General features: G+C 33.5%; 8 protein-coding genes and 2 pseudogenes across 10 annotated transcripts, besides 4 other annotated features; 5 read left to right on the forward strand and 5 right to left on the reverse strand.

Annotated features, from left to right (window-relative positions):
- Nucleotides 1-5,321: 5,321 nt before the first annotated feature.
- Nucleotides 5,322-6,467, forward strand: TVAGG3_0782990 (attachment subunit-related family; the record flags this gene model as incomplete). Its single annotated transcript, XM_001581950.2, has 1 exon — nt 5,322-6,467. The coding sequence occupies one exon, from the start codon at nt 5,322-5,324 to the stop codon at nt 6,465-6,467; it is 1,146 nt and encodes a 381-aa protein (XP_001582000.2).
- Nucleotides 6,468-7,678: 1,211 nt separating this feature from the next.
- Nucleotides 7,679-7,716: a mobile genetic element.
- A 509-nt stretch (nt 7,717-8,225) lies between these two features.
- Nucleotides 8,226-10,744: a mobile genetic element.
- On the forward strand, nt 9,588-10,403 carry TVAGG3_0783020 (MULE transposase domain-containing protein; the record flags this gene model as incomplete). Its single annotated transcript, XM_001280782.2, has 1 exon — nt 9,588-10,403. A coding segment is annotated over one exon (816 nt), but the record flags the coding sequence as incomplete, so codon positions are not given.
- A 152-nt stretch (nt 10,745-10,896) lies between the features above and the next one.
- Nucleotides 10,897-19,206: part of a mobile genetic element that runs on past the window's edge.
- TVAGG3_0783040 (kinase C-related family) lies at nt 11,894-12,124 on the reverse strand (the record flags this gene model as incomplete). Its single annotated transcript, XM_051246419.1, has 1 exon — nt 11,894-12,124. One exon carries the CDS (start codon nt 12,122-12,124, stop codon nt 11,894-11,896), a length of 231 nt encoding a protein of 76 aa, XP_051081894.1.
- TVAGG3_0783050 (uncharacterized protein) lies at nt 12,382-12,978 on the reverse strand (the record flags this gene model as incomplete). The annotated part of the gene is made up of 1 exon (XM_051246420.1): nt 12,382-12,978. The coding sequence occupies one exon, from the start codon at nt 12,976-12,978 to the stop codon at nt 12,382-12,384; it is 597 nt and encodes a 198-aa protein (XP_051081895.1).
- TVAGG3_0783060 lies at nt 14,457-14,728 on the forward strand (annotated as a pseudogene). The gene has a single exon. A coding segment is annotated over exon 1 (272 nt).
- Nucleotides 14,893-19,206: part of a mobile genetic element that runs on past the window's edge.
- Nucleotides 15,073-15,399, reverse strand: TVAGG3_0783080 (uncharacterized protein; the record flags this gene model as incomplete). Its single annotated transcript, XM_051246421.1, has 1 exon — nt 15,073-15,399. One exon carries the CDS (start codon nt 15,397-15,399, stop codon nt 15,073-15,075), a length of 327 nt encoding a protein of 108 aa, XP_051081896.1.
- TVAGG3_0783090 (protein of unknown function, DUF4107 family) lies at nt 15,572-15,982 on the reverse strand (the record flags this gene model as incomplete). Its single annotated transcript, XM_051246422.1, has 1 exon — nt 15,572-15,982. A coding segment is annotated over one exon (411 nt), but the record flags the coding sequence as incomplete, so codon positions are not given.
- On the reverse strand, nt 16,301-16,837 carry TVAGG3_0783100 (uncharacterized protein; the record flags this gene model as incomplete). The annotated part of the gene is made up of 1 exon (XM_051246423.1): nt 16,301-16,837. A coding segment is annotated over one exon (537 nt), but the record flags the coding sequence as incomplete, so codon positions are not given.
- Nucleotides 17,328-18,083, forward strand: TVAGG3_0783110 (protein of unknown function, DUF4106 family; the record flags this gene model as incomplete). The annotated part of the gene is made up of 1 exon (XM_051246424.1): nt 17,328-18,083. The coding sequence occupies one exon, from the start codon at nt 17,328-17,330 to the stop codon at nt 18,081-18,083; it is 756 nt and encodes a 251-aa protein (XP_051081899.1).
- On the forward strand, nt 18,603-19,118 carry TVAGG3_0783120 (annotated as a pseudogene). The gene has a single exon. A coding segment is annotated over exon 1 (516 nt).

The following is a 19,206-nucleotide window of genomic DNA, read 5'->3' on the forward strand; positions in this document are numbered from 1 at the left end:
ATCTGTTGATAATATCAAAGTTTCTATTTGGTAAAAAGTTTATGTTAAATCATTAAGTATTTTTTCATCAATGTGACCCTTTACTTCAGCCACGAATAAAAGTATTTTTCTTCCTAATTATTCCCAATGCTTTTGGCTTTCTTTGTTGCGTGTATGACAAATGATAACTACATTCAAATTCCTTCCCGGCATATACATTTTATGGTCAGTATATTGAATGAAATCATGAGGATTAGATGAAAATGATGAAGGATATAATGGAATTAAAGTCAAACACCAACAAATGAGTCATAATGTTGGAAGGTCCTCATTTGATACATTGTAGTTTTCTGATTATATAAAGTTTATTAATGTGCGTGATTCCTTAAGATTTACTCTATTGTTGAACATTTGATAAACCACCAGTAATTCCATTACGGAGGATGTGAAAGCTTCAACTGAATCTAGAGAGTCATTGGGTATATTATTTTTTTAATGTTATAATTTTCTTAAATTGATTCTAAACGTTGAACATCTTCATCTTTATTGATTTTTACGACATTGCAATAACAACACATTTAACTGACAATTTCTTTTGGTATGTGGTTTCATTTTATCGATTCTATCTAATGTTGGTTTATTAGCATATGTAAACGCTTTTACCCCACACATTTTGCATTTAGATGAAAGAATTAAATCGTTGTAGTAATTGATAGTCATCCATTGAAACATTGTTTTAGTATCCCTTTTCTTGCTTTTTCATCTTGTTTCTTATATGAATCAATTTTATATTTCAATACTTGTTTGTTAATTCAAAACTTGATCCACATTTTCTTCCTTCTGGATATGTCGTTAGGAGAATTCTTATATGCTAACGGGTAACGAATCATTGATGCATTCGATGATTAAAGAAAAGATTATGAAGCATGTCAATTTTATAAACAAATGTTTCTTCAAATAATTTTATCAATGGAATCATCATATTTCAACGTCTTTATTGCAATAAATGAATAAATATTCTAATTTATTCTCAAAATTTAGATCATTGAGAATATTTGTAATCCTGAATCGGAATATTGTTTCTTGAGTTAATGCTGAATAAAAATGAATCTTGAGTGAATGGTTCCACTTTATATAATTCATCTTCGTAAATTTCTCCATGCTGATGAATTGATAAGGAAAAAAGATTTAACACAGTGAATTTATTTTCCGAAATCTTGAGTGAATTGGTCTAATGTTCCAACCCGCTATATAATTTCTGATGTCAATAAACTTAATTCTAATGGACAGTTGTTTCTTTTACAATGATTTGCTTAAATTGAGAAGAAGAACCCAAGCATTGACTTTTATTTCCATTTTGCAGTGTTAAATCACGAAGAATTAAATTTAAATCAAACTTTCCGAATTTAAAACCTATGATAATTCACTTGATTGAATTCCTCATCTAGAGTTTCTGTTAAATGCTTACCGTCTGTTTTTTCATTAATTATGGACAAAGTCCCCCGCCGTTTGGTCCGTTTGCGGCTTCAATTAATTCTTCATATTGTTCAATATATTGATTTTAGCAACTAAGAACAGCGTTGAAAATTAAATAATTCCAATCCAATCAGAGATAAGAATCACTTGATGTAAGCAAAAATTCCTTCGTAAATTTTATCACGGGTCTATCAACCTCGCCGCTTCGTCTGACTGAAGACCTTCAGACTCAGAAGGAGCCGTTTGCGGCTGATTTATTTTGGACAGTTGATGATACCATAATGGTTTTAAGCAAGCGTTTCAAAGTTGCACATTCAGAAAGTGGAATTCTTCTTTAGTCTCTAATGTTTCGAAGTCCAAAAGTGAATATGGGAGAGTAGGTCTTGTTGGGGTTTATAATATTCCTGCAAATTATGTGCTTAAAGCCATTGATATATCTTCTGTTGCGTGAATCATGTTGGATGCATATGGTTGGCGGGGGTCATTTGCAATTTGAACGTCTTGAATTAATCTTCCATTATTTTCTTTACATTTGCGTCACACATCTTAAAAATCTTCTTTGGTTTTTCCTTTCTGGTCATCACGGATAGAATATACTTCGTTCTTTGCAAAAGGCAAACTTTATATCCGTGTAGATGCGTTCAACGTCTGTAATTCTGTCAGCGGTGGGAAGTTTCCACATGACTCTGTGTTAAAAAATAGTTATACTGTGGTCAAATTCTGGATCTTCATATTGATTTCCAACTAATGGAAAGTCTACCTATTTATGGATCTAGTCTTTCTGGTTCGAGGGTCACAATAATAATAAAATCGAATATTAAACGTTAACATTCTTGCTAAGGCCTCTCAGCTTTCTGGAATTGAAAGTGTTCAAATCCTTTTCTGATATGCATCTATGGCTTCAAATTTAAAATAAACTTCTACGAGTTTTAGGATTAAACACCATAGGAATGTTATAGAAGCGTTTAAATAACTACTTCTATCCTTTCGGGCTCTATTTGATATCATTTCATTTAGCGTGTCGTTTTTGGTCATTATGAAAGGAATAAAAAAGTTAAAAAGAATCAATAAAAATTATAGAGTTTATTTTTTAAATGCGCTATCGTCAATATAATTGTAAGCTTGATGTTGTTATGAATATATTTTGGGGGCCTTCTCTGAAAGGTTTTCATCATTTCACGATCTAATAAATTTGTAGTAGATTCCAAAATATAATTTTTTGAAGATCTTTCTTCATGAAGATTTTTAACTTCTGATTAACTGAAGCTGGGATATTCAAATAAACCCTGCTTGACTTCAGTCTCATTATATTATTGTCATACTTCTCTAATTCCTGTAAGTTTTCATCTGTATTTTCATCTGGCTTATTGTTTTACCAGTCTTGTGCAGGATTTCATGGCGGATATTTCTATTCGGATGTTTCTTTAATCCGTTCGTTCATAAATATTCAGGGAAAACATCCAGGTTCTTTATGGTTTTTTTCTTCAGATGTGGGATAGTAGTTAATTATAACTCATCTGAGTGGGTGGTGTGGTGGGTGGTTATTCATTTTATCCATCATTAATCTAAATGCAGTTTATTTAACTCCGCGAATTTTTGACAATTTCTTATAATAATATTTTAATTATAACTTCATAAACTCGCCTCCTCTAATATACCGTTTAAGAAGAAAAAAGAAAAAAAAAAAAAAAAAAAAAAAAAAAAAGGGAAAGTGGGGCTTCCAGGCACTTCGTGCCTTCTACCCTGATGTTGAGTTTTAAAGTATAAAGGGAAGTTTTTTATCGGAGAGCCTTCTTCATTCCTCCATTGTTCTGGGAAGAAGCCTTCTTTCTTGGTCGAAAACATTATATAATGTTTCACTTTTCACCAAATTATATTGTTTCCATTGCCTTTGTCACTTTTTCTGTCACTATTTCAGAAAAAACATTTTTATTATTATACTATAAAATCGAATTTACAAAACCCTCCGTTACCGGTCTTTGGAAATAAAGTAAATGTAAAGATATTATATTGAAGAGAACTTAAGAAACTACCGAAGGGGTCTACACATTTGTAGATTTTGTTCGTGACAGTTTACTATAGGTGATCTCAGTTTGTGTCGCAGAGCCAATAATTTCCTGACTCAGAAGGATATATGCAGATGATCGTTCGGACAACTATATGGAACGCGTTCTCAAACATTTATCTAGAACACAACAATATATTTGAAAGAGTTAAAAGAGAAGAAGATTAGCCTCATAGGTAAGAGTGGAACGGCGATCAGGGGTGGATACCATTAGATGAGAAAAATTATTGTGAGAAGGTTTTGAAAAAAAGCAGAATATATAGGAGCGGAGAATAGAGATATCGTGCTAGGACTATTAGTGAAGAGGTGCGGCGTCATAGGCACTTTGAACTGCCTTCGTTGCTGCATCTGTTTTTCGTCATATTTGTGCTACTTCTTTAACTCTTTGTCGAAACCTTCAGACTTCAGTTTCTTTCCAGATGAGAAGTCGTTCACTTGTTTCACCTTACTATGAAGAGCTTCGAAGGCGTTCTTAAAGTCAGCATTTGTTAAAGCTTCATTTGAACTGTCTTCATCCGCTTGTATTTTTGTCCTTATTGACCCTATAAGTTGGGCTGCTTTAGCGTTGGCTTGGGCATCTAACCAGTCATTGTTAGCTTTTATATATTCTGCGCTTTTCATTGCCTTTTGCATGGCTGCGTCGTTATTTTTACTTTCTTGTGCTAAGTTTTCATACTGTACGGTTTGGTTTTGCAACTGTAAAAGTTTTTCTGCCTTTACATTTGCTTCAACTTCTTTTTTATACTCATCGCTATCCATATATGTCTTCAGGGCTTTTTGTTTTATCTCTTCATCTTTCAGTACTTTATATTGAGTAGTATGGTTTTTCAAATTTATAACATCTTGTTCCATTTTTGCTACTTCTGCTGCTTTTTCTGACACTTTTTTCGCATATTCCTCTGTACTTAGTTCTTTCAGTTGTTCTTCTTTCTTCTTTTTCTCTACGTTTAACTCATTGAGTTTCTTTGTGTGTCTGTCATATTCTAGTTTCTTTTCGTTTTCACTTATTTGCTTCTGTATGTCTATGTTTGACTTTTTGACATCTGTTATTTGATTTTTGAGTGAACTCAAATTCATTTGACTTTGAGGGTTATAGCTGTTCCGTCTGCAGCTCCACCATAGCCTGCCATTTTCGCTAAAAGTGCCGCTCTTAAACCTCCACTCTGTGCACCAACAACTCGGTTTAAAAGCATAGGATTGCTTGACATTTGTTGCAACATAGTGGGGTCATTCAGCATTTGTTGTTGCAACTGTTGTTGTGGTGTCAGTTTTACTATTGGATGTTTCAATGCTCTTCCTCTTACGTATATTCTTACGTAGCTTACGTGGCATTTTAAGTGAAGTTAAAAAGCGGTTTTTGACAGATGTTTATATGACACTTTTTGTTCAGCACAAAAAACTACTCGGTCAAAGTGTTGTCAGTTTTGTAAAATAACCGTCCTATCTCATTCTATAAGGGGAAAAGGCTTCTCAAAGTATACTTCCTTGGAACGCCTGTAACTTTTCCTGTAGCGACGATAGACCCTTACTTGTCCGGACAAAGTTATACTATTTTGAGTGCTCTACAAAAAAGTCAACGGCGACGACTCTCAAAAACCGTTGTGTAAAAAGTTTTACCGTTGGACAAAAAAGTATATATAGAAAACAAAAAACGTTTATAGTTCATTCAATATTTGAGATGGAACGGTTTGCCAACGGTAACTATTAAATAAAATAAAAAAATAGGGGGTTACCGTTGACGAAAACGGTTTATTTTAAACTTTTCTATGAGTAGTCCGAAAAAACAGTTCATTTTTGTCTAATGGAAGACCACAGTAGTAGCATGACTGACAATTCTTTACAAAAGCTCTTTAAAGGTCAAACACTTATATCTTCATACTTTACTAGTATGTCCAAAGAGGTTACACAGGTTTCAGTCCAATCAGACTCCAATCAGACACAAATTGAAGCTCAAATTCAACCAAAAGAAACTGCCGAAGTCGAACAAACTACAGAAGCTCAAGTTGTTTCAGTCCAATCAGACTCCAATCAGACACAAATTGAAGCTCAAATTCAACCAAAAGAAACTGCCGAAGTCGAACAAACTACAGAAGCTCAAGTTGTTTCAGTCCAATCAGACTCCAATCAGACACAAATTGAAGCTCAAATTCAACCAAAAACTTACACTCCTACAGAACCAGAAGGTGTCTTCTCATTCTCAACAACAGAAGCAAGATATAGAAGACTCATTGCAGATTATCCAAACAATTTGTCCTTAACAGACAACAATGACTATGATAGATATTTCAAAAGTATAATAAAACCAGTCGAAACATTAGAAAACAAAGTTCAAAACCCGACAGTAATGGTTGACTTTTTCTTGTCGAATTTGCCTTATGTTTCAACTATGATATCTCTTCAAGCAATTGACGAATTCATTCTTTGCTGTGAACCAAACTTAAGAGAACAGCTATATGAAACACTCAAAGACTTTCGCCCTTATCCTTTAACTTACAATTGGAAAGAAGATGAAAACAAACACGGTTCTTTCTCCTGGAATCTTTCCATTGTTGCTCCAGCTGGTGTAGCTGCACATCCATTCGAAATATATCCAAAATTGCATTACGAAAACAATATGCATATTATCACAACAGCCGCTTTAGATATTCCTGAACGGATACCAGATGGAGAAGAAGTTTCAATAATATCTGTTCAAGCAAACCGAGTTGCAATGCCACTTACAGTATGCAATTTCACTCACTCAAGCAGACAATTCTATCAAAATCTTGAGTTCGTTTTTACTGGCACAGCCAAAATGCTTCTCAAAAAACCAGAACAAACCAAAATAACCATCTTCTTATCTGGTTATTGTGAAGATGAAGACAATTCGGACGAAGAAGAAGAAGAGGAGGAAACAAGCGAAGACTCAGACGATATCCAGTTCATTTCCATCCATAAAAAACATTAAAGCAAACATTTCAGAATAAAAATTTTAATTTTAATCTAAACATCTCGGGCTAGAAGGCACGAAGTGCCTGGAAGCCCCACTACCTTTTTTTTTTTTTTTTTTTTTTGATTTAATTATAATTAGGAAAAAGTTAGTTTTGAGAGTACTTTTCATAGGCATATAGAATGAAATCTTCTGAAAAATAATATCACATAAACTCATATTATTTTCTAATATATAACTATTTTATATAAAAATCAAATTCAATGATCTTAAAAGCGAAGGATAAACCTCAAAATTTACGAATATAATGCGTGGGAATATAATGCTTATCTATCATAAAACCATATGAAATATCAATTTTTGCTTTACGCCTAATTTTTGACGACAATTAGCAAAAAATGTTAAATGTTAACACTCAGTCCATTTGAATATGAAAAATAAAATTGACTTTGATTAAATGTTTTTATTTATCATGCAATTCTTCTTGCGACCAAAGATTTGAATAAAAGTTCAAAAAATAAGATAGCTTAAAAAATAATATACGGTAGTGTTTACTAATAGATGAATAGTATATAAATTCTATTAAAATGGATTTGATCCAAAAAAATATATAAAATTTGATCATAAATAAAATCGTTTTAAATTACTTCTTCATTTAAATTATAACAATTATTTTTGGTTTTATATTTTTTGGATCAAATCCATTTTAATAGAATTTATATACTATTCATCTATTAGTAAACACTACCGTATATTATTTTTAAGCTATCTTATTTTTTGAACTTTTATTCAAATCTTTGGTCGCAAGAAGAATTGCATGATAAATAAAAACATTTAATCAAAGTCTATTTTATTTTTCATATTCAAATGGACTGAGTGTTAACATTTAACATTTTTTGCTAATTGTCGTCAAAAATTAGGCGTAAAGCAAAAATTGATATTTCATATGGTTTTATGATAGATAAGCATTATATTCCCACGCATTATATTCGTAAATTTTGAGGTTTATCCTTCGCTTTTAAGATCATTGAATTTGATTTTTATATAAAATAGTTATATATTAGAAAATAATATGAGTTTATGTGATATTATTTTTCAGAAGATTTTGTGTTCTTCTTCAAAATTTTTTTTTTTTATTAAAAAGAATCTTCACAAAATACACATTTACTTTAATTAATATTTAAAAACGTGCTCTATCAAAAGTTCCAAAAATTCAATATTTTAGCTTTTCTGAGGTGTCACTTTTGATGAATTTCTGTTTACAACAAATATACTAGTTTAGGTGGTATAATTTTTTTCGATAAATTTGAGAGTATGTACGTTTAGGGCATCAAAAGTGTTAATTCGCTCAGCGAAAGCTGAGCTAGCTTCGTTCTCGAAAAAATAGGGAAGGAGTGAAAGAGAGTGATACAGATGTTGACACATTCATATCATTTCAACAAATTTTGATCAAATTGAAATGCAATGAAATTCAATTCACTTCATATCCTTCAGTCAGTACATTGACATCCTTCTACATCACAATGATAACTCGTGCATCAATAGTTCTACAACTAACTCAGAAAAAACAAGATTTTTACTTCCAGCTTACAGCTTTTAAAAAGTTTCGATGATAAAAATCACTCTACTCTTGTTTATCGATATGTTGTGATAGTAGGTAAACGTATTCTTATCGATATTAATAAAAATATTTTTACGAAAATCTGAACCAATTACAGAGTTATTCATAAAGTTTATGATAACTGTAATTACTTCATCTTTGTTTAATATTTGAATGAGAAAGGGACAGACTAGCCCATTGTCACTTTTTAATTTAGCAAATGAACGCTTATGGAGTGGAGTTTTTGGGTAAATCTGATTTGCTTATAAATGAAATAAAATCAAAAGAAACCATATTGGCATTATATTATGCAAAAATAAATGATCTTATTTAGTACTTTTAAAGTTAATTTCAGAAAAAATTTGACACAATGGTATCCGGCACATACAAGTGGTGTACAACCAAAATATAAGTTGGTTTAAACATATATTGCTATATCTCATGATCTTACTTAGTACTTTTAAAGTTAATTTCAGAAAAAAATTTGACACAATGGTATCCGGCACATACAAGTGGTGTACAACCAAAATATAAGTTGGTTTAAACATATATTGCTATATCTCATGATCTTACTTAGTACTTTTAAAGTTAATTTCAGAAAAAATTTGACACACATGGTATCCGGCACATACAAGTGGTGTACAACCAAAATATAAGTTGGTTTAAACATATATTGCTATATCTCATGATCTTACTTAGTACTTTTAAAGTTAATTTCAGAAAAAATTTGACACAATGGTATCCGGCACATACAAGTGGTGTACAACCAAAATATAAGTTGGTTTAAACATATATTGCTATATCTCATGATCTTACTTAGTACTTTTAAAGTTAATTTCAGAAAAAATTTGACACAATGGTATCCGGCACATACAAGTGGTGTACAACCAAAATATAAGTTGGTTTAAACATATATTGCTATATCTCATGATCTTACTTAGTACTTTTAAAGTTAATTTCAGAAAAAATTTGACACAATGGTATCCGGCACATACAAGTGGTGTACAACCAAAATATAAGTTGGTTTAAACATATATTGCTATATCTCATGATCTTACTTAGTACTTTTAAAGTTAATTTCAGAAAAAATTTGACACAATGGTATCCGGCACATACAAGTGGTGTACAACCAAAATATAAGTTGGTTTAAACATATATTGCTATATCTCATGATCTTACTTAGTACTTTTAAAGTTAATTTCAGAAAAAATTTGACACAATGGTATCCGGCACATACAAGTGGTGTACAACCAAAATATAAGTTGGTTTAAACATATATTGCTATATCTCATGATCTTACTTAGTACTTTTAAAGTTAATTTCAGAAAAAATTTGACACAATGGTATCCGGCACATACAAGTGGTGTACAACCAAAATTTCATATCCCTAGTTTTACATTTATGTTTAGTTTTATTTCACCTAATTTTCAAAGATCATAATTGAATTAGATGGCCAAGCTATTCAAAACACGACCAAGCTTATCAAAATAAGACCAATATATTCAAAATTCTTTATTCTTTCAAATCATTTCATTTTAATGCAGATCCAAGATCACGAACTCACATATATCGAGTTGCTTAAGTATGGAGTGCAACAAGAAATCCAAGCAGGTTGTAGTTATTCATATAAAACTAGGAAAGAAAGAAATCAAATCCAATTTAATTGTAAGTGGCCGAATTGTCCATGTCGCTTCCTTGTTGATACACTTCCCGATGACAAGTACCACATACGAAAATGTATTAACACCCACAATCATTCTGCCCCTTTTCCAAACAAATCACAACAAATTACATCATATTTTTATAGATCTTATTTAACAAGATATTTTGAATCAAATCAAGACCGTGTTTACGCACAATTAAGGTGTTTCAAAGATCTTAATATCCCATTTGATAGTGGGATCATTCCGGAAATGTTTCAACAATCTACAGATGCTTTAAAAAAGTTTTCTAAACGCCTTCATGCAATCAATACCCGTTTCTCAGCGGATGATGTTACATCTCTTGCAATTTTTGTCGACATGGTTAAGAGTCATTCTCCAGATGATCTCATCGAGTTTATTCACGAGCCAGATCGTATGATTTTCTATTACGACCCATTCGAAGCAAATGCTTTTTCACATCAAATACAAACTTATCACATTGATTCCACTTATAAGCTCTTGCGCTCTCGCATACCATTTTATGGCGTCACTGGCAAATTCGCGGAATCAATTGTTTTTCCGTTTTTGTATTTTTTCGTTTGGCCCGACACAAGTGAAAATATACAAGTTTGTCTCACAGCATATTTTGGCTCCATCAATCGCGAACCATCTTATTTTTCAATGGACTGCGCACCTCAAATCACAAATGCTGTTGAAACAGCCATCCCCTTATGCCAGATCATTTGGTGTGGCATTCATGTGTTGCGCGCTGTCATGAGAAAGGCTGAAAAGTTTCAAGATCGTTCCAACTTCGAAACTTTCTATAACTTAATGAAGTTATTGGTCTTTGGTTCTGAAGAGGAAGAAATTGATCCTGATGAAGTTTACAACAATTTAGAAGAAATTTTAAATGAGGAACCTGCTGCCCGTGAATACTTTGACCGACAGTGGCGCCATCATCTTGACAGGTGGATGCTTCGCTATAGAAATGAAGGAGATGGAACAAACAACATCTCGGAATCACATTTCAAGGTTTTGAAGCACCAGTAGTTAGTAAGACTAAGTCGCGTACTGTGGCACTGCGCGCCTCCGTACACCACTTAGCGGTTTTGACACTTTACGAAACCGGTAACGTATATTTTACAACACAACCACAACACCAACTTAACCTTAAATATTTACAAAACCGTCTGACACATAAACGACTTCACTAACGACATCACTAACGACTTCACTAACGAATTCACTACCGTCCTCACTAAATAAAAATAACCTTATTTTTATTTTTTATTTAATTTTTTATTTCATTACAAAGACATGTCTGACTACATTTACTATGACTCTTTCCCAGAACGTTTCCGTGAACTATTCAAAACTCAAGTAAAACTGAGAAACATGCATTTTAACAAAGACAGACCCATTGACGATGAAAGAAACCCTGAATATATTACAATCCCTTATGACGCAAAGTTCATTGCATACATTCCTTATGGTCGCAGAGGAACGAAAACTATTTCAACAAAGAACAAAAATTATTTCTGGAGCGATGAAGAAAATTGCCTTATCTACATAAATGCATACTTAAATAAAGCTACATATTGTACAAAAGAAGGTTGGACTGGATTTGAGCTCTACATATACGACGACGATGGAAACAGACGTTGTGTATACCCATACGATAATATGTACCATTGTTTTCATCAAGCATTAAACGAATACATAGTCAGTAAGGGTCTCATTCCTGTTGAGTAGATATGCTTTATTTTGTTCTGTCATTTATATAAAAATAAACTTAAAAATTAATGATATCACCACCCTCACACGTATGAAAACATAGCACAAAAATAAATTTAGGTGAAGTGGTGAAATCTCACCTCTTTTTTCACCCGGTTTTTCACCCTGTTGAATTCATTGCTTTATAACTCTCTTCCTTTCTCCAACTCTTCTAACTTCTTCTTAAGTTCAGCAATGTTGTCCTCATGAAGTTTAATCTTCCTTAATATACCTTCTCTATCTAATGGTTGCTTTATCTTTCTAAACTGAACTCTACCATCCTTCATAGTATGAATGTAAAAACCTTCTGGAATAGTTCCTGATTTAATGTATTCTACCAAAAACTTTTGTTTCATTGCTTCAGTGACTTTATTTGTCATTTCAATCAAATAAAAATTTTAATATTAAATAAAAATAACGTTATTTTTTCAGTAAGGAAACGCAGGAGTTTTACGATTTATTTGAGGAGTAGGTTCTGGTTTAAATGTTGGAGTCGGTTTAGGAGTTGACTTTTGAACAGGAGTTTGTACTTCCATAGGTTCAGGAGTCATTGAAGGTTTTGCTTGTGAAGGCGTTGGTTTTGGCGAAGGTGTTGGAGTTTGTTTAACTTCAGCTACTTCAGTATTATTTACAACATTTGCTTTATTTCTTTTCAACATCATAACTGCTCCTGCTGTAGCTAGCAAACCTAGTGGAGACCATATCTTATATAAGGACTTGACCAAATGCTATTTTTGACAGGAGCTGGTGGAACACCTAACCTTGGTGAGACTGCTCTTTGCCATTGTGCAGCTCGTAAGAAATATTCAATAGGTGCTCCATAATCGTTTGGTAAAGTTTGTTTCACAGATGGTGAAGGTTCACGAGAGCTTGATGAAGAACTCATTTATAAGCTTTAAAAATAAACGTTCATCCTTTATTCCTCACTGTCGTCCGTAGCTAAGTTATAGTCATCTAATCTTATTATGGGGATTCCATTAGCACGCACCTGAATGGCAAAGCAACAATCCCTCATAAATCCAATAAGTGGCTTTGGTACATTTTCAGTTGCTAGTTCAATAGGTCCTTTAACAGACAATTTGTATGTTATTGGAGCAGTAGATGTTTGACCTTGCTGGAAGCAAAAGTCCACTTCTGTTGGAAAACCACATAAGAAATGTGTGTTGTCATAGCTATCCCATTTATGTTCCACACTACCATCATCCACCAATGACCTCATAACATCTTCATTAAATCCTATCATATCATTGTTTGTATTGCAAGCGTTCGCAACCATTTCATAAAATACAGGTCCATATGATTTTTCAGGTTCTGCAGGCATATTTCCATAAGCTCCCATGGAAAGCTGAAGATATTTAAACTTAGGGTTCTCAAAATTAACATAATAGTTGTCTTTCTTTCTAAATAGTGCCCAAATACTTTTAACATTAATAGGCGTATAAGCTGCTGTAAATGTTGCACTTGAACTATCTGTATTCTTTGAGAATGAACCGTCCATAGGAATCCAATCCATAACTTTAACAGGAAAACATAAAGCCTCGTTTGTATAATGTTCTACAAGTTCTGTATAAATGTTAGGGTCTAAAGAGAATGACTTTGGATGAATGAAACATTCATTAAAATCCATCTTTGTTCGAAATAGTTGCTGGGTTACAGTTGTAATAGTAACTGTTCCACTAGCTTCTACTGACTTCGTTATCATAGTGAATGGTTCATTCCATGGAACAAATTTATTTGTCGGTGGATTTGAATCTGAAGCAAATGCAACTTTAAGAGTTGAATTGAAAGCAATGATATCATTTACAGATATAGATGTGCATTGTAAGGCGTCGCTACTGAACTTTACTTTAAGCTGAATGTTTCCTGCAAAAGCTGGAATAAATCGAATAGCTTCTAATGGAAGGAATCTTCTAACAGGAATTCTTAAACGAAGCTTAAAATCAAATGATTTTCCTGCTGTAATTGGACCACTAACAATTTGTCCTGTTCTGCATGTTCCCGAATGACTCCATACATCTTCATGTCGAGTCTTTGAGAAAACATCTACTTTCTTTATTTGTTCGGTAGTTTGTGAGTTTGAAGTTATATATGCTTCTTCTCTTGCGTTGTCTTGAGAATATACGATACGACCATTTGCAAGGATTTGATATCCAGCAACTGCATAGAAAGCGTCATCGAAGCCAATCCAAAATCCTGGTGGGTTTATTTTATTGGAACCTGAACCAATTTCTTTATCTACAATAAATTGACCTTCCATTTTATACGTAATGAATGTATTGTAAAGGTCCAACATATTTTCACCAGGAGGTGAGAGATTGAATGTTACCCATGTGTTATCTTTAGCAGTTCCAGGTTGTGATGGAATCTTTGCGTCAGAATATTTTCTATTAGTGTCCCCAATTTGAACTGCATTGTCTATGATATCGAAATATGAGCGAATCTGATGAATATGCTCTGCTGGAGTAAATTTGTTTAACTGTTCGTTCTGCATGTCTTTGATTCGGATAAAAATATCTATTTACTTCATTATTCTCACTCTTCTTCTTGGCATTCGTGGTGGAAGTTGTTTCTTGACATTTTCAATGAACTGTACATTCTCTTTTGTCTCAACTTCTTTCACTGGCGGTCAGGATTCTTTGACTCGGTTTGTTTTTCAATGAAATTCACGAACTTTGCAATAAGCTCTTGGTTCGTTATTGAAAGTACATCTGGCTTCTTTTCTTCTGGTTCTATTGACTTTTCAGTTTGAATAGAAGGCTTAACATGGGCTTCGCCCTCGGTGCCATGCACCTTAATGTTGTCGCTTTCTGCATTCGCTAATGGAACCTTTCTTTTTCTTACGTATATTGTACCATCTTTACTCTGACTTACGTAATAGAAAGGATGTTGTATTCCTCTTGCGTCATTTAATATAATAGACTCTCGCTCTGATTTTGACAAGCTCATTTTACATCGGTTAAAGTTTTAATTTTGTTTTTTATCTGCAGTCAAATGACTCAGACAAGCCCTACGGACAAGACCCAAGGGTCATAGATGTTGAAGCATTGAAGAAAGAAATTCGTGAGCAAATTTTATCCGAACTGAAGGAACAAAAACAAGAACAAAAGCCAGAGAGACCAAAGAGAAAACTTAGTGAAAAACAACTTGCTGCATTAGCTGCTGGAAGACAGAAGAACCCACGTTTGCTGGCGAAGAAAGCTAGAGAAGAAGCAAAAGCAAAGGAAGAACAAAAAGCTAAAGAAGCTGAAGCAAAGAAAGAGTAAATGTGTTATTTTTATCGGAACTAAATGTATAGACAAATACCTTTATCTGTTGCGTTCAGTAGTGAAAACCCTGACGTCAAAATAAAGGGGAACAGAGTAACGTTTAAGTTTCCAACAGACTGGATTGTGAACATAAATGAAGAGAAGTACATTGGCATAACAAAAGTTAGTATGGGTAAGTCGTGTACTGAGGCACTGCGCGCCTCCATACACCACTTAGCTGTTTTGACACTTTACAAAACCAGTAACGTATATTTTACAACACAAACACAAACACCAACTTAACCTTAAATATTTATAAAGCCGCCAACCACTTCACCTTACTACTGTAAAAATAAACGTTCTCACTTACAAAAGTATTGCAACTCTTCCCATTGCTGTGCTTCACACAATAGTTCATATTCTTCAGTATCGCTGCTGTCGCTCCAATCGTCAGAGTCAAAGTCACTGTCAAAATAAATGTTAGTAAGTTTTGACAAAGCTAATGAAACACGTTTACCGTTTGTATCGTATGCTTGTATAAACTTTCCATTCTTCATTCCTTCATAAACGCTCAAACTAACTTTACCCTTTCTCCCTCGTATCTGATAGAATGTATTTTCACGAGGAACGAAGAACAAATTCTTGAACTCATGACCGTTGTAGTTTGTTATCTCAATAGTTTTCGTCATTTATATAAAAATAAACTTAAAAATAAAATAAAAATTTTCAGTAAAATAAAAATAAACTTAAAATAAATGATATCACCACCTCACACGTATGAAAACATAGCACAAAAATAATGTTTATGTTAGAATGTTAGATCTAACACGTTTTCTAACCTCTTTTCTAACCATGTTGAATTCATTGCTTTATAACTCTCTTCCTTGGTTTCTTTTTAGTTGCTTTCTTCACGTCTGTCTCCAGCTTAACTGTCTTTCTTCTTCGTCCGTAATGATACCAGTTACTTCCACCAGTCAATGGGTCAAATGGTCTTTCGTAAGGGTTTCCATACATTCCATAGGGACCATACGGAAGAACTACTGGTGGAGAAGAAACATTTTCTTTAGTTCCATCGACTCTATTTAAATGCATTGTTTCACCTTTCATCTGGTCATTAAAGTCTTTTGCATGTTTTGCAAACTCATCGTCCTTTCCTAAAGCATTTTCTGACTCAGTCGCAACCAAATTGGATGCTTTATTTATGAGCCCTATTTTATTTAATCTTAACTTCTTTGCAACCCAGCCTCCAATCTTTCCTTTATTTGCATCTAATGTCTTCGAAACTCTTCCTCCACTCATTTTATTTACTGCGTCATAAGCCCCAAGTGCTTTTGCTCCAAAAATGCTAATGCTTTTGTTCCCATTGCGCCTAAAGCTGCCCAAGCTACCATTTACACCATATTAAAATCATCTCTCTTCAAATATTATCTCATAAAAGTTCTCTTTACTGGAGAAAGTCAATGAAACATAAACATTCTCATTCATAAACTTCTTTCTTATCTCATCTATACGCTTCAAAATGTCTGAACAATTGCTAACATCTTCTACAACAGTTATTTCATCATGAATGACCTTTAAAAACAAGCTCATTTAATATGCTATTAAAATCATCTCAATAATGAGTCCATCCTTTCCGTCTTTGGGTAGCACAACATCTTTCATTGAAGAAGGTTCAACAAGTCTTATATTAAACTTACTGACAAAGTTTGTTATACTATAATGCTTCGGCGGCGAATACATATAGTTTGAAAGACATAATATAGATTCTTCAGCAAATTCACTTATACTGGATTTTATAACAATGTTCTCACGAGACCAAATACCACCAATTGACAATCTTGTAAGCAATCCTGCTGAACCTTCTACTGTAAACGTCGATGGTAACATTCCACGAAGGTCATCTATTGACATCGTTGAGTCACTGAATTTAAATATTTTCTTAAAGCAATCGTCATTATCTAACCATGCAATAGCTTTGAAGTTTTCATTCGAATATACATCTGCTTCATTAAATGTAAAACCTGACTTCTTTGCAGAGACGACTTTAAAATCTATTGCATTTGTTTCAAAATTATACGCTATGGTAACTTCTGAAGGTAATGGGTGTCCTTCCGCAGTCAGTTGTTCTCTCACTACCGTTTGAAGCTTTGTGTTAAAAACTTTCATGTCATCTCCTGTGTCTAGGTTCACATACACAGCAATAGGAAAACTATCTTGCTTCTTTGTCTCATCATTATATCAAAACATTAAAGTTCTTCAATAATATTGTCCTTCCTGCTGGAATACTTCTAACTTGTCTTATTTCAATAGCTTTCTCACCTCCTACATACTCTACCCAGTGTCTTGGATATTCATAAGTATACTGACTTTCTTGAATTTTGGTTGGTTTCATCATAACGTGTTCATAGTATATCTTTATACTCTTGTCAGTTAGACTCGGTGCTATGTTCTGAATATTTCTGACTTGCATTTTTAATGGAGATAAAATGAAGCATTTAATACATGACGTAGATGAAGACATGAATGAAACTACAGACAAACTTAACTCTTCTTCATTCTTCCTTTCAGTAAGGACTATGAGTTCTGTTCAAATGGTGTTTATTTCTATTGTGGAAAGATGGGGTCAGGTAAGACATTTAACCTCATTCGTCATATACTCATAACAGAGCGTTTAGGTCAAGATTCATATTATGACCAAATCATTATATCAGCAACTTCAGACTCTATGGACTCAACAGCGAAAACATTTATGTCAAAAGTTCAAGCCTCTGTCGTTAAAGTTCCAGATAGCGAACTCATTGAATTTCTTCAACGTTACATTCGACGTAAGAGGAAATATTATGCCATCGTTGAATTTATACAGTCAGGAATGCAAAAGACTTCAGAAGAGATGGAAAGAATTATTGACAAACACCACTTACGTCAATACTCAGGAGTTTACGATATGAAACGACTTACAAACTACATTCTGTCAAAACTTTCAAAATACCCCTTCAAAAAGTATCCTTCAAACACTCTGCTCGTTTGCGACGACTTCGCCGGAAAAGGTTTAGTGTCAAAGCCTGACTCACCATTAGCTAACATCATTACTAAAGTCAGACATTACCACTTAACTGTAGCAATACTTATGCAAACATGGAGGTTTTTAGCTTTAAACATAAAACGTCTCATAACTGACTTCGTTATCTTTCAAGGTTTCTCACGCTATGATATTGAACTCATTTGGAAACAGTCAGGTATAACATTACCTTTTGAAGAAATTTGGGAAGCATATAAGTCTCTCATCTCTCCTCGTTCATACCTTGAGATTCATATCATGACTAATACCATTAAAGTCAAAAATATTCCATGGGAACGACCAACATTGTTTTAAAGTTTAACCTTCAATTGACTGATGGTAAACAAATTCCATGCATCTCTGTCGCCATTTCTGTTAATATTTTTGCTGTCATTCATATCATCCACTTCCCCATCCGTTAACTTTTGAGGATATGCGTTAGAATAGCTGTTCTTAAATGAAGGCTTTTCACCTTTTAGCGCATAAACTCTATAACTTTCTGCATACTTTATGTTTGAACCTCCTGAGCCATCATTGACATAAATTTTTATAGGCTTCCACCCTTTGTTCATGTTCCTGCTTCTTCCCTTAGCTCTTTTGTTCAGTAGTTCTACATCTTTATACACAGCACCTGTCTCAGTGAATTCAACAATATTTTCATTCGTTAGCTTTACATTCAAACCCTTGTCGAGTATATTGTTCATTTCATACATATAAAAGGTTTTTATTCTATATGAAATGAGAAGCAAATCCATCTTAGCTGGTGCCGTTAATGTTCCAATTGAACCAACATCAAATGTTGACTCACGAACGACAAACAATATTGTCATAAAGAACTATAGTTCGGAGTGTTTGAAAGAAAAAGAACCAGAACTTAAGTCGGGACCTCGGTCTTGGCGCATGGCGCCGTGAATTTAAACTCAGCTTCAAACGCTAACGCTACATCAGATGTTAAGTTAGAGTATCCACCACTGGACCAAATTCTTTCAAGAGAAGCCAACGACAACCCTTACACAAATGTTCAAACAAATCCTTCAGATAACGTAGACCATTACCTTCTTCAGTTATATCAAACTATCTTACTCAAAGACGATAAGAAGCTTTTGACAAATCTTATAAGCAAGAACCAAATAATTCTAACAAAGGAGGACCTTGAAAATGTTATATCACGAATAACAGGGAAACAATGTGTCATTGACTATCTCGACCCTGAAATCGAATGCTGTGGTCAAACGCCACCATTCATGAAAATAGGTAACATCCGCATCATTGAAATACCAGGTACTCCAGGAGTTGAGTTTAAGTATAAATATTCGAACGAGTATACAAAACTTTCAACAGAATATAAATTATGTTTGAAATATGTTTTAGTAAATTAAAGCAGTCAGGAGGGCTCTTTGAGCCCATCTTGGCGCTTTGCGCCGTTAGTCAAAAAAAT

This window comes from Trichomonas vaginalis, chromosome VI, assembly GCF_026262505.1.
Source record: "Trichomonas vaginalis G3 chromosome VI, whole genome shotgun sequence".
In the NCBI taxonomy this organism is placed as follows: Eukaryota; Parabasalia; order Trichomonadida; family Trichomonadidae; genus Trichomonas; species Trichomonas vaginalis.